Source organism: Triturus cristatus, chromosome 9 (assembly GCF_964204655.1).
Source record: "Triturus cristatus chromosome 9, aTriCri1.1, whole genome shotgun sequence".
Lineage (NCBI taxonomy): Eukaryota > Metazoa > Chordata > Amphibia > Caudata > Salamandridae > Triturus > Triturus cristatus.
The window spans coordinates 380,660,159-380,674,529 of record NC_140592.1 but is presented as its reverse complement, the minus strand read 5'-3'; the positions used below and the strand labels follow the sequence as shown (position 1 = coordinate 380,674,529).

The window sequence follows — 14,371 nt, the reverse complement described above, 5'->3', positions numbered from 1 at the left end:
ACTCAATGTGATCAAGTGAAATGTTTATGTATAGAAGACAATCATTTTTTTTTTTCCACACCGCATCGAACGCATTAGTATCCAGACCAGCGGCTTTACTATGGTCAGCTTGCAATGTTTCAGTTGTGTTTTTTGCTATTGTTCATTTCTAAGTGCCTAGCTTCCCAAAATGTGGCGCGATTGCCCCAAATGACTTGGGCTACTGCGAAAAGCAGAAGGGATATCATTTTAAAACTGTACACACATCTCTTTAGCTTATTCATTGGACCTTAGAAGCAGCAGAATCCAAACACCCAGTAAAAATCAGAGCGACCAAAAATAGGATTTAGGGAAACCATAAAGAAAGTGAGAGAAATAAATCACCCCTGCTTAGCAAAAATCAGCAACAATATAATATACTCTTATTCATGCGAAAACACTTACAGGATAAATGACATACATTTACATGCTTGAATCATTCCGATCATAAGACTGTGAATTTCTAAAAATAAAAAATAAAACAACAGTATTAACTTATATAAATGATGTTAGGGGACCAGAATGCCGTAACTAAAATATCAGCTGATGTCATGCCCTAAATGTTGTTTACCAGAATATGACTTCCTAGGATTTAATAATGCAATATCGATACACACTGGCATGATATTTCTTTAAACTTTATTTAGACCTGATGTTTCTACCATGTGATGTTTTTTTAACAATATTCTGCCATACAACCCATTTGACAGGGTGCTGTCAGAAGGTCATCAACCTCATTGTGTGACGCAAACCCCTTCTTCCCAAAGGGCACTTTTTTTAGCACAAATATGTCAGCTTCGCGCAGAGCCTTTAATTATGTGGTATTGGAGAACGACATTATGCCGTGGGTTTGATAAAAGTATTTTGAAAAAAAGGTAAATTGTGCATCATAGAATAGCAATAAAAATAACAGCTTAGTTGTACAGTTAATAAAAATAAACCTTCCAAAGACTATTTAAAAGCAAGCAATCATTTCTCTCTAGACGCGCTTAACCTAAAGCGTTCAGCAAGCTAGCACCATTTCAGTAGCAAGTTACTCCCACTAGTTAAGTTGCAGAATCAGAGCTCTGCCCACAAGGTGTTTTGGAAGAGAAGCGATAAATTTAAATTTGATTTGCAAGAAGGTATTTTGTTCTAGCTAGTGTAATTTTTGTGTACTTCACAAAGCCAGCAGCTAGCTGCATGTTCTGTAAAAAATTATGTGTCTTACTGATTTTAACACACATTTAAACAAAAGGGATCCCACACTAAAAGAAATACATATATTTCTTTAAAAAAAATTGCTCACATTCAGCAGATCCTTTTCAAAATATTATTCCACAACACTTGACGATTTTCTCTTGAAGAGAAGCAGAAGAAAACAGGTTCTATTCTCTATCCGTTCTCCCTCCCAGAATAGACAAACACTGATCTTATTCTGAGCTCCCCAACAACGATTTAAAATTTGTTTTCAGTTTGGGAGTTGCAACTACTCACACTACTGGGCCTCTAGAAGCACTCATTCATAAACAGCTAGGCAGATCATTATTGTACATTTCATATTTCTTATGATTGTGATTCACGAGGAGGCACTGTAGACATCAAAACATCAGACCTTAAGGAGAGAGGCAAAATGTTTGAGTCCTCTTGAACTATAGGCAAAATGTTTGAGTCCTCTGAACTATAAGTGCCCTCTTGAACTAACTCCAATTTTGAGCATCTCTGCAAATATTTGCTGCTTTAGAACAGTGGGTGCGGTACAAACATGGATCTGCATGAATAGTGAAAAAAGCACATTCATGACAAAGAAAGAATATTTATTTCCACCTTGTATGAATTCCATTTAAGCATGGCAGGTTTTGTGTTGTGCAGCAAACAGTAGCCCTTCTCCCAATCTCAAGTGCGGGTGCTAACACAATCTAGACTCAGGGCCTAATTACGAGTACGACGGTTCACTGAAACTCCATAATCCGAGTGGCAGTTCAACCACCGCCACTCTGCGGGTCTGCCAGCATCATTCAGAGTGTGGTGGTCAGACCACCACCAGACCGCCGGCTTAGACGGAATCAAGAATCCTGCTGGTCCGGTGGTCTGTAACTAGCATGAATATGCTAGCGGTGCTGCTGCTGGCAATGCCAGGCATATATTACAAGTTGCCTTTTCCCCACCCTTTTCAAGGCGGTGAGCCGGGCATGAAAAGTGTTATGTGGTGCCAACTAAGAGGGCCTTAACAGGCCCCCCCTGCTGGATCTGGGCCCAGGGGTGCATGCGGGGGGAGGGGGGGCTTGTGTTGTGCCAACCTGTAATTGCACCACTGTTCCTTCACAGTGTGGCATGCATGCCACACTGTGCAGAAACGTGCTGCAGGCGCTGTCACAGCGGTGGGCTGCATGTTAGGCTCTCCTGTGAGCCTAACAGCCCATCACCGCGAGAACGCCACAGCACCGCCAGCCCGACCTGAATTCAACTCTGAATTCGGCAGGCAGGCTCACCACTGCTTTGGCAGTCCTCTTGCAGACGAAGCGATGGCTTTGCGGCAGAAGGGCCGCCAAAGTTGTAATAAGTCCCAAAAACGGTCTCCTCTTTAGATGCCTGAGTACAATACAGTTAAATGGTGACTCATTAAACTTTTTTAAGTGGCTGGCATGGGATATTTTAAATCTGGCTTAGCTAAAAACAAAATGGTAAAACCTTCACATTGTGCAGCAGGTGTTAGGTTAGTTTGTATCTGTGGCACTTCCATATTTAGAAAGAAAACAGTACATATTTAGAATTGGACACTGTAAATGGCCAGTGGGAGCCCAGAGAAGCCTCTAATAGAGGAAGTAGGAGACAGGGACTCATGTGAATGTATGAAAGATGCCGTAGCAGAAGAACCAGTGATTATTCATAATTCACAATTTTTTCTCTTTTTGGAAGAGAGTTTTTAATACCAACTTCTGGCTTAAATGTCCAAATAATGCGTATCCATTGTATGGCAGAACCTCCATATTGCTGCAACACAAATCACCAGTGGCTGGACTCCTGTGAAAAGAACCTGCTCCTGAGCAAAGTGGGGCCACCTTTCTGAGAGTCGCCTGTCTGTTTTGCTGTGCAGAATGTAATGCATGCAGGATCCATTTAGAAATGCCCTGCTTGGAAACAAGATACCTCGGTTAGAATTTCTAAAGATCACAAAGACTTTGCTTTTTACCCTGGGCGTGTGGGAAGACTAGGAAGTCAAAGCAAAATAAGTATCCAGCCCAATCGAAATACTAGAAAACAATCATACGGTGGTGGCCTAATTTATACAAGATCCAATGGTTTGCTACCACCATTAGTGGGAGCACAACCGCTTTGTTAAATTCCCCTCACAGTCTAATAGTGTCATGCTTCATCATAGGGGCATCCTGGCTCCTAAAGGCCAGGGTGGGCTCAACCGTTTTTCAGGGAGCTCTTGTGAGAAAGAGGCAGGGGGGGTTTTAAAGATTAAGAAAACGCTATCACCTCCAGGTATCCCTTTAATATGGAGAGGTAGTGGTTATTAAAAACTAGAACAAGGGTGTCTGTAGTATTCAAAGTTCTATGACCCTATGCATGCCAACATGTTTCAGCCACTCTACGGCCCTAAGGGTCCATGGCTTTCATCAGGGCACAGGTGAATTTGATGTCCCTCCCTACAATATAAAATCAGAACTGTAATGTGAACAATATTCAAATTATCAAGAGAACATCTATTGGATATACTTATCCTAATTTGTACGTTCTCAGAACATGGTGTCCAACCTGAAATAAGAGATAAAAATACAATGTATCTTGCTCATTATTTTACTCAGTAAATCAAAATTAGTGCCACTGTATTATAATTTTGAAAGTAAAGCGCAAATGTTACATAGTCTCAAAAGCGCATTGCTTATTCATAATAAAGACGGTATCACTATCCGTCATGTGCAATATTATTATAGTGCATCAAATCAATCATCTCAACCTCATATGTAAATCTAACCCACTCTCTGGGTCACATGTGGGAAAAACAACGATAACTCCATATAAGTGTGTAAGCACCCATAAGGCTGCAGGATGCATACATCAGGATACACACGTAAAACATACACAGGTCCGGACTCACAGGGACACACTCTCACTGAAGGTACCAGAAAGTGCACATATATATGTTTTTAAGTGCAGCCCGTGTATAAGCATATTTATACCCAGGTGCCTACCAGAACACGGAAGACTGCACGCTTCTCACGGGGACTGGAAAGGAAGGGCCGGTCTTGTAGTCAGACACTACAAGTCAAAAATTATAATAAAATGAGCATCAGCATACCGATGTATTGGCAGTACGTGCAGTGATTGAGATCAAGAAGTACTCAACATCACTCACAAAATAGTGCATACAATCACCCTGGCTTTCGCAAACTTACGCCATCATAGATCTGGTCCCGCTTGGCCACTTAGTCGGTTCCGTCCCCCCGGGGTGAGTGTCGAGGTACGGATACCGGGCGGGATTTAAAGGCGTTTCAGAGTCGATAACTTGTATCAGGTGTGTGCCGCTCGCTGTGGCCTGCACACCCTAATGTCGTCATGTCCTTGATAGGAGGGACAGACCGAGATGATTCCACTTACTGGGAATCGTAGTCCACCTCTCAGCAGAGTCCGGAAGTGGTCTACTTAAGCCGGTTGACATAAATGCCGTCGCGGCCGCTCAGAAGGTCAAGGGACTACAGTGCAATATTCCAAACACTGGGAATTGTAGTTCACGCTTCTATCTGAAGCTAAATTTGTGTTACATATGGATAGATTAGATGTTGATTTTTGTTACCACGTGTTTGTGTTGCTGATTTGCACAAATTAGCATGCACAAATAAAAAATTATAATTTTGAAGCAAAAATCCAAGGCCCTCATTACGATGTTGGGCGGGCCGACACCAACAGGCCGTCAGTGGCGGTCTGTCTGACATTTAGGGCATCGGTCCGACTGCCGGGTTACAATGCCAGCGGTCAGAGTGCAGAGAGCGGGGGAAAGACCGCCACCTCCGACAGGCTCAAGGAGCCTCTTAGGGTTGGGGTCGGACCGTAATCCCTACATCGGGGACGGTGCCTGCACAGTTTGGTGTCCAAGTGACTTGCCATTTAGGGTGAAAGTTGGGGCTCGGAGCCATCAAAATTCAGGTCATTCAGCCAGGTTTGTACTGTTTCTTGTTTGCTGTTCTTTTCAAATAATAGGAATTCTGTTTTGGTTGAGTTGAGCTTCCAGGTCTGGATAATGTGCAGACAGTACATTGAGGTGTTGGATGTCTGAAGCAGAGACGACACAAAGACAATTGTGTTTCTTCTGCATATTGGTGAATCTTGATGCGGTTATTTGGGAATAGAGCACCAAACAGCTCCAGGTAAAGGTTGAAGAAGACACGGAACAGTATGGAACCCTGCTGAGGGGGCCATATAAGAGTAGGTGCTTAGAAAAGAAGGGTATTACATTAGAGTGGTACATACTGTAACTACAGCAACAAGGCAAAATATGAAGTGGGCACATAGAGGCTGTTATTAGAAACACTGCATTAATCCTGAAGGGTAATGATTCCAAAGACTGTAGTGACTGAGTGATAGCTCCAAGCACAAGACATGGGTCAGTAAGCTACTGACACCAAACTTTCCTTTGTCCAAATTTGATTTATTCAGCAAAGGGTCTTAAAAGTAACTTTATATGAAATGTGTCCTCCGTTCTTTTTGTCGGTTCATTCTTGTGTCACTCTCTAGGTGCCTCTTTGTGTGCTAACTACATCTGTGTTATTGTGTGGGACTTTGCACATGCCTGAATGTTCGTTGTTTGTGTGTCAGCCTTTGTGTGTTGGTTTGTGGACTTGGGTACCTGGCTCTAGCTAACTTAACCGGCCTTCTCAACTCTTTGTCAGCAAACCTTTACTTTTACACTTCCTGACCTCTTCTTCTTCCCTCTGCTGGAGTCTTTTTTTCCCTCCTGCTTCCCCTTTGCCAACCAGGCACCTAAAGTTGGTTTGGTCACTAAATACTACTTCATTCTTAGTAGATCACCCTATTTACAAGGCTCCCTGCATATTACCATAGCATTGTTATTCCTCCTTTCCCCTCACCTGTCAAATGCTTTGAAATTACCTTAAAGCAGCATAAAGTGTTATAAAAACAAACAACATACCAGATCTCTTGGTATTTGTGTATGGGGACTATGTAACAGTCGCTATGTTTGTATGGGTGCCTGTAGGATCTAAGCTTGTGTCTTTATTGTACATTGTTTGTATAGATCCTTCCCTTTCGGAATTGCGCTGGAATAGTTTGCAATTGTGCAATCTAACAATCAGTTGTAATATCAAAGGTAACAACCTGCAATTGGTACTCAGGTTTGATAAATTAAGGTAACATGCCCAACCAGTTGTTCGGTTAATCCGCTATTTCGACTAATGATTGAGTAATGTCTCAGTATGCATTCATTGGTTGGCCTTGCTGTTGCAATAAACATGATTTCAAATTTTGTACATAAGGTCAACAGTAGGACAACTGGATGAAAAGGTGATAAATGCTTGAAGTCTGATAGTTGTAGCTTTTAATATTTGTCACTGGTTGTTTTTATATTATCTTTGTAATGTTTTGTATGAACTAAAATAAAACTTGCTTTACCCCTGGTGCTTTTAACAGCTAGTACAAATGAACATTAGGTAAAGGGTGATGGCTTTCTGTGGAGCAAGAGGTAGAGAGTGGGGTTCCATTATTAATTTGATTATATCCATTCCACTTCACATTTGTTCTTCAAGGTGAGTCCTGGGACAAGATTAACATCAAACCCTAAAAAAGGTACACAAATATCGCCCATTCTTAGTACAGTCAAATTTAGTTAGATTAATTAGAAATGAACAACTATCAGCCAGGCAAATCTCATTTCGAATGGAAGAACTATTCCCCATCTACTTTTTACCAACTGGGAGGAGATAGGGGTGAAAGGAGAATCTGGGACAGGTGGGCACTCGGTGTGGCACAATGAGCTCTTTGCCAGCCAATAAAACATATTTGTGTCTCCTTCTTTCAGGTACCACCCACCACACAGTTTGACGATGAAGCCTGGCAATACTTTAAGCAGTTTGCTGGACAGGTAAGGTGACCATCTTGTGCAGGCCTAGGCCTAGTGATCACACCTATGTTGAAGACAGACTGGAGATTTCTGTCCTTAAGAAGGCTAGAGCAATGGTTTTCAACCTTTTTATGGTATGTTCCCCTCAACCATATTTTTCACAATTATTCCTGCAGCGGCTCCTCCATTAAGGCGGAGGAGCGTCACGACACCCTGCTGCGAGCGCAGCAGGTGCACACAGAATAATAAACTGGTCATTACCATTTTATTATTCTGTGTGCTGCCGGCCTCGCTAATGCAAGTGTGATGATGGGGCAGACAGATTCCTGCGTTTTGCGGTATGGCTGCCCAGTGTGCATGACCGATTCTCCGCTGTCTACAGCCTGTCATGCGCACTTCAAAGCCTGCCATCCCAAGTGCTGCAAAACAGCAGAGGGATTGCAGGCACAGGCCCACAGCCTCAAAATGAGCGCTGAGTTAGCCTGCTCCAACCAATCCTGGAGCTGCTGATTGGTTGGATTCATAAGCAGGAAGTAAACCACCTTCCTTCCTGCTCCTCGTCGTCGTCAGGAGAGGGGAGTAGAGAAAGGCAACATTTTGGTGAGTTTACGGCGCGCTGCGCCTCACCGATTTTCACAGTTGCTAGCCGCCCTGAATTATTCTATTAAATGTTAAATACTGCAAGTAAGTTTAATATCTATTTATTTATTCGAATTAGCCTCACTCATCATTTATTAATTAAAATTACCCATAAGTATGTTAATTCTATTCATCTAAATGATTTTCTGTGCGGCTTAAGGAGGGTTGATTCAGGATAACTAAATCGAAACCAAACGGATCCGTGTAAGATGGGTTTTAGTATCTTCCTATCCCGCTGGTCAAATTCTGACCTTGTGGCTTTTACTTCACCTGTCCATAGCCACACATATAAATACAGTGTTCATCTGTGCCTTCGCCACTGAAGGCTTTTATCCAGGAAACCTTTAGCTGATGAGCCTGTGTTCATCACAATCATCCATGCGGTTGACCAGTTCACCTGCTTTCTTGGGCCTCACCCATATTGCCAGTGAAACTTATCAGACGATGGAATTTTGTTTCCAACAACAAACACAATCATGGTCAAATGCTAGGCCAAACATGGTATCCCATTGTTCTTTGTGGAGCAGTCAGCTCCGGAGACACTCTCCTGATGGAAAAGCCACTCAGTGCAGCATGTACTCTCACGGCTTCAAGGCTGGTCTGCTGCGAAGGCACTGATGTTACATCCCCCGTCTAACGCTAGTTGCATACAAAGGTAGCTCTTTCCAGGGTCTGAAGTAATTTACATTGCATACACAGGTAACTCTTTCCAGGGTCTGAATTAATTGTCATTGCAAACACAGGTAACCCTTTCCAGGATCTGAATTAATTGTCATTGCATACACAGGTAACCCTTTACAGGGTCTGAATTAATTGTCATTGCAAACACAGGTAACCCTTTCCAGGATCTGAATTAATTGTCATTGCATACACAGGTAACCCTTTACAGGGTCTGAATTAATTGTCATTGCATACACAGGTAACTCTTTCCAGGGTCTGAATTAATTGTCATTGCAAACACAGGTAACCCTTTCCAGGGTCTGAATTAATTTTCATTGCATACACAGGTAACTCTTTCCAGGGTCTGAATTAATTGTCCATGCATACACAGGTAACCTTTTAGTATAGCGATTGACTTAATGCATGTTTTTAATGTCCGATACATGCTATGTGGAAGCTTTTATATAAAATGTATAGATGTAAGGATGTTTGCAGCACAGAAGGGGGAGGGTGTGTGTGTCTTAGATAAAAGTCTTCAAAGGACACCATTGACGGTAATTAGTAGTTTGTCAAATATTCCCTTGGTTACTTAATTTCCAGAGCACTTGTAGTAAATGAAGTTTCTGTCACCAATTAAAGTAAAGAATGATATTATATGTAATTGGAGTGAATCGAGGTTGAAAATATGAAATTGCAAGTGATAAAACTGAAAAATTCAGGACAAGAGGTTTGGAACAGTTATTTGAAAGTACAATTCGCAATAGTCTCAATTCGATAGGTCTACAAAGATCTCTAAAAGGAATAGAAGTGCCCTGCCAAGTCACCCTTGAAAGGCTGGGTGACAGAACAGATGCAGGCCTTTCAGTGGTTCTGAGAGTGGCACTGGCAGGAGATAAGTGAAAGTCATTACCAAGGTCAGTCTACACCTTCTCCTGCGTAGCTTGTGGTGGACCCGTTCAGTAGTTAAAATGAATTATTTCCATTTACTGTTCACTGAGATGCTTGCCGCCTTTGGACTGCATATTATGGAACTCTCCAAAGTGAATGATTTTGGTTCCAATGCATTTCCACTTAGCTTGAATAATGACAGCCCAGCGGGCTGCGATGAAATAAATGATGTAAGCAGGGCCGGACTGGGAACGTAAACCAGCCCTGGCAATTAAGTCGGAACGGCTGCAGTGGTTGGGGGGGGGGGGGGGGGGGGAGTACTGGTGTGAAACACTGCTGCTCATTTTGGGGGCAATATTGCAGCACTGCTGCAAAACCGGGTCCCTGTACCAAAAACGGCCTCACCCTTCCAGTCCACTGGGAAAACTCCTGGTGCCCCTACAGCCAGTCCGGCCCTGGGTGGAAGGAAAGCAACCAGGTGAAATAAAGTGTGTCCAGTAGATAGGCAATGACATGTCAGCCTTGCTAAACAGCAAACATGCCTCATAGTTGTAGTTCCAATGATTGTACAGGTTAGAGGAAGGTTTGCTGATGGGTCACCACTGAAATGAAGTGTAAACATTATTTTATTTTTTTAAGTTTGAGTTTATTGAAACCAAAAAGATATGACAATAAATAACCATAGTAAATGATAAGAAATAAAAATACTGGTTACAATAAACATTGCATCCTATAAGAAAAAAGGAAAGGGAAAAAAAAGGGGGGGAAGGTAAGAACAATATAGATCCGATTTAAAAAATGCAAAGCACAATGAAACAGTAAGGAGAAAGCATTGCATGTAATAAAAACATCAAAAAAGATATGCTATATATAATCATATGAATATAATATGCAGAACAGCAGTAATTACTCTGTAAAAAGACAACGAGACAAAATCATGGCGGTTTACGAACATCATCTGATGTTCTCACAATAGTATTAGTGGAAGTATTTGAGGAGGCCGAGGCAGATAAATAGGTTGTGAGAGGGAACCAAAGCAAATCCTGTTTAATTGCTAAGGACACAGGGGTAACATAGTTCATGTCTGGTCTATGATGGAAACAGAGGGCGTTCCACCAGGCTCTATAAGTAACTTTATCTGCATGTTTCCAATTGGAAGTAATTAAATGTAAGGCTATAGCGAGTAGCAGATCAATTAGTTAAGAATGAGATGGGGAGTTAGGCCAAGAGGGGGATAAAGAACCTAGAAAAATATTTGGAAGGGAAAAGGAAACCTTAGTGTTAAATATTTTGTTAATTTGAGACCAAACTAAATGCCAAAATTTGTCAATATTGGGGCATTCAAATAACATGTGTTTTAAATCAGCTTTTAAGCATGGACAGGACCAGCATGATGATGGGGCGGTAGAGGAAAAGGAAGCTAAAGTCGCAGGAGAAAATAATAAACTTTGATATACAAAATAAAGGGTTTGAGTGGTATTGGCCGCCCGTGAAGTTTTGTGAATCTTTAGCCATAGTTTGTCCCATAAAGAGATAGGCCAACATTGCGAGAGATCCTTTTCCCATGCCAATTCAGTCTTTGTTTTGCACCGCACCGAAGAAGATAATAGATATTTGTAAAGGGAAGATGCAGAAGGGGAGGTATTTATTAAAGGGAATAATGTAGAACATGTGGTAGGAATATCAGGAGAAGGTGGAAGTAACGAAAGATAATAGCAAAGAGAAGGAAGTAAAAGATCATATTGTTTCTTGGAAGAGTTAGAAAGAGCAAAGTTAGATTTAAGATCTGAAAAAGATAAAGGTTTATAATTAGATAAGAGTTGAGAAATCCAGGCCAGCCCTTTGGAATGCCACGATTTCCAATTGAAAGTCCGATTTTTAATGCATAACAATTTATTATGCCAGATGGGTTGTTGAGAAAGTGAAACAAGCGAAGGATAGAAAGAGGGTAGAAGGGGAGATAAGAGTTTATATGTATAAGAAATGACGGAATGACGTAAAAAAGAGGCGTTAGCAGTGAAAGCAAGGGATTCTAGAAAGCCAAAGGGGGAAGTGAAGAATTTTTCCATGCGTAACCAAATCGGGGGATATGTGGAAGAGTCAGAGGAAAGCCATTGAGAGGCTTGTTTTAAAGAAAATGCATAATGATAAGATTTAAAATCAGGAAATTTTAGTCCGCCATTTGATTTATCTTTTTTAAGAGTGGATAAAGCTATTCGAGAGGGCTTTTCCTTCCAAAGGAATTTTGATAAAATGCTGTCAATTCTTTTAAAATAATAGTCCGGGATATGAATAGGAATCATGGAAAGAGAATATAAAATAATGGGAGCAAGCATCATCTTAATAGAGTCTAATCTACCACACCAGGAGAGAAAAAGAGGGTGCCATTTAGTAATTGAGTCACTCAGTTTCTTAGTAAGATAATCAAAATTCTGTTTCAACGTTTCCGAAATAGATGGGGAAAACCATAAACCTAAATATTTTAATTTTGAGGGTTGCCAGGAAAAGCCAGTGTGAGTAAAATAATGTTTGAGGCACAAAATATTAAGGGGAAGAACTTCACACTTATCCCGATTTAGGCGGTATCCCGAAAGTTTTGAAAACGCATCCACCTGAGAAAGGAAGGGGGGAAGAGAAGTATCAGGATTGGAGCAATATAAAAGAATATCATCTGCATAAACAGACATTTTAACTTGATGGGAGCCTAGTTGGAAACCCGTAATTTGAGCATCCTGTCTAATTTTAGTAAGAAATGGTTCCAACGCAACTACAAATAAAAGAGGGGATAAAGGACAACCCTAACGTACACCTCTAGAAAGAGAAAAATAATCAGAAACTTTACCATTAGCAAAAATAGATGCTTTGGGACCAGAATACAACTGAGAAATCAATGAGATTAATTTGGGAGGGAACCCTATCCATTTCAAGGCATGGAACATAAAGTCCCACCCTATCCTATCAAAAGCTTTTTCAGCGTCTAAAGCTATGGCAGCAAGCGGGTAATCTATTGAAGAAGCCTTGCTAAGAATATTAAAAAAGACTCTAGAGTTGTCAGAAGATAAACGGCCTTTACGAAGCATGACTGCTCCGGTCCAAGAAGTTCAGGCAAAACAGGGTCAATACGTAAAGCAAGAATTTTAGCAAAAATTTTGTAGTCTGTATTAACTAAAGATATGGGCGATAGTTTTTACAAAGAGAAGGGTCCTTGCCTTCCTTAGGAATTAAGCAAATCATAGCATCTTGAAAAGTGCCTAGAAACGATCCATTCTCAATAAAGAAATTGAATAAAAGAAGAAGTTGGGGAAGAAGAAGCTTTGAAAAATGATCATAAAATTCAATGGTAAAACCATCGGGGCCAGGTGTTTTACCTTGACGTAAAACCGACACAGCATGGGTAATTTCCGCCAATGTAACATCTATCTGTAACGGGTCGAAATCAATATGTTGTGAAGGAGGAGGACTAATGGATTGAAAATAAGAAGACAAGTCCGAAGGAAGAGGTTGGGTTTCCGGAGTGTAAAGAGTTTTATAAAAGGACATAAATTCAGACAAGATATCTTCATCCTTAAGAAGAGTATCACCATTAGAATTGATCAGGGAATTTATCCTCATTCGATCCCTACGAGCTTTAAGGTACTTAGCCAGTAATTTCCCCATTCTGTTCTGACCTCCATAGTAACGAGCACTACTCTTCAGTAGATAGGAGGAAGCTGCCACCGTGGAGAATTTATTAAAAGCAATCTTAGCAGTAATAAGGTCTTTCAAAGAAGTTTCAGAATAGGAATGATAGTAGGCATATTCAAGTTTTTTAATTTGGGCAAGCAATTGAGCCGAACGTTTCTCAGAACTCTTTTTCTTCTGAGAAACGAAATTGATAATGAAACCCCTTGCGGCTGCCTTGAGGGAGTCCCAAATCATAGCGGGAGAGGAATCAAGAGTTGTATTTATGGTGAAGAATTCTGAAGCGAAAGAACTGAATTGGCTAGAAAAATTAGGATCTATGAGCAATGAATTATTAAATCGCCAACGTCCAGCAGACGAAGTGTAAGGAATTAGGTCAAAATCAACAAAAACCGGGGCATGGTCCGAAATTAAAATGGAAACAATTTCAGAGTGGAGAACATGTTGCGTTAGAGGTTTACTAAAGAAGAGGTAGTCAATACGAGACTATGATTTGTGTGGGGGGGAGAAGAAGCTGTACTCTCGTAAGTCAGGGTGACACAATCTCCAGATATCGACTAAAGGTTTTTGGTGAATGGCAGAATTAAATTGTGAGTGCATTTTATGATGTACAAATCTGACTGGGGAATTGCTATCCAAAATGGGATCACATATTTGATTACAATCACCGCCAAAAATAATATAATCATCATCAAGTGAGAGTAATTTATCAGAAATCTGTAACCAAAAAGTATTGTCAACAGAAACTGGAGCATACACATTAAAGAAAACTATTGGTATCTTATCAATAAGTAATTTAACAATAACCCAACGACCATCAATTTCTTGAGAAATGAGAGAGACATCAAACTTTTTATAGGATAGAATGAGAACACCATTTTTCTTACCCAAAGCTGGAGAAGAAAACACATTACCAACCCAACTCTTCTTTAATTTAGTTGCTTCAGTATCAGATAAATGGGTTTCTTGAAGGAAAGCAACATCAGTTTTTAATCAAGCTAGATGGGATAATACTCGTTGTCTTTTAATAGGATGATTCAAACCTTTAATATTCCATGCGGTGACCCTAAACTCAACTTTATATGAATCAAATCATTAAACCATAAACATACAATGCGATAAACAATTGTAAGAAAAAAATCATTAAACGACTGAGACCTAATAAACATATCAATAAAAAGATAGGAGAGGAGAAAATTGATAACAGTAAAATGAATAAAATCAATACGAAGAAAGAATAGTGAACAGAAAGTATGGATTCGGGAGCAGCTAGATAGAATGGAGATAGAAAAAAGGAGAAAGAATACCAAAGGAACAGAACAAAATATTGGAAAAAAAAGGAATCCGAATGCATTCAAAGAAGAAATAGAAAGAATAGATAACAGAAAGAAAAGCAAAAAGAGAAAGAAAATAGAAAGGATG

General features: G+C 40.5%; 1 protein-coding gene across 1 annotated transcript in view; it reads left to right on the top strand.

Annotated features, from left to right (window-relative positions):
- LOC146797994 (calpain-1 catalytic subunit-like) overlaps nucleotides 1–14,371 on the top strand; it is a 263,715-nt gene that overhangs the window by 204,726 nt on the left and 44,618 nt on the right. The window contains exon 14 of the mRNA XM_085625227.1: nucleotides 7,040–7,102. Coding sequence (XP_085481353.1) covers nucleotides 7,040–7,102 — 63 coding nt within the window. The remainder of the gene's footprint in view (nucleotides 1–7,039; nucleotides 7,103–14,371) is intronic.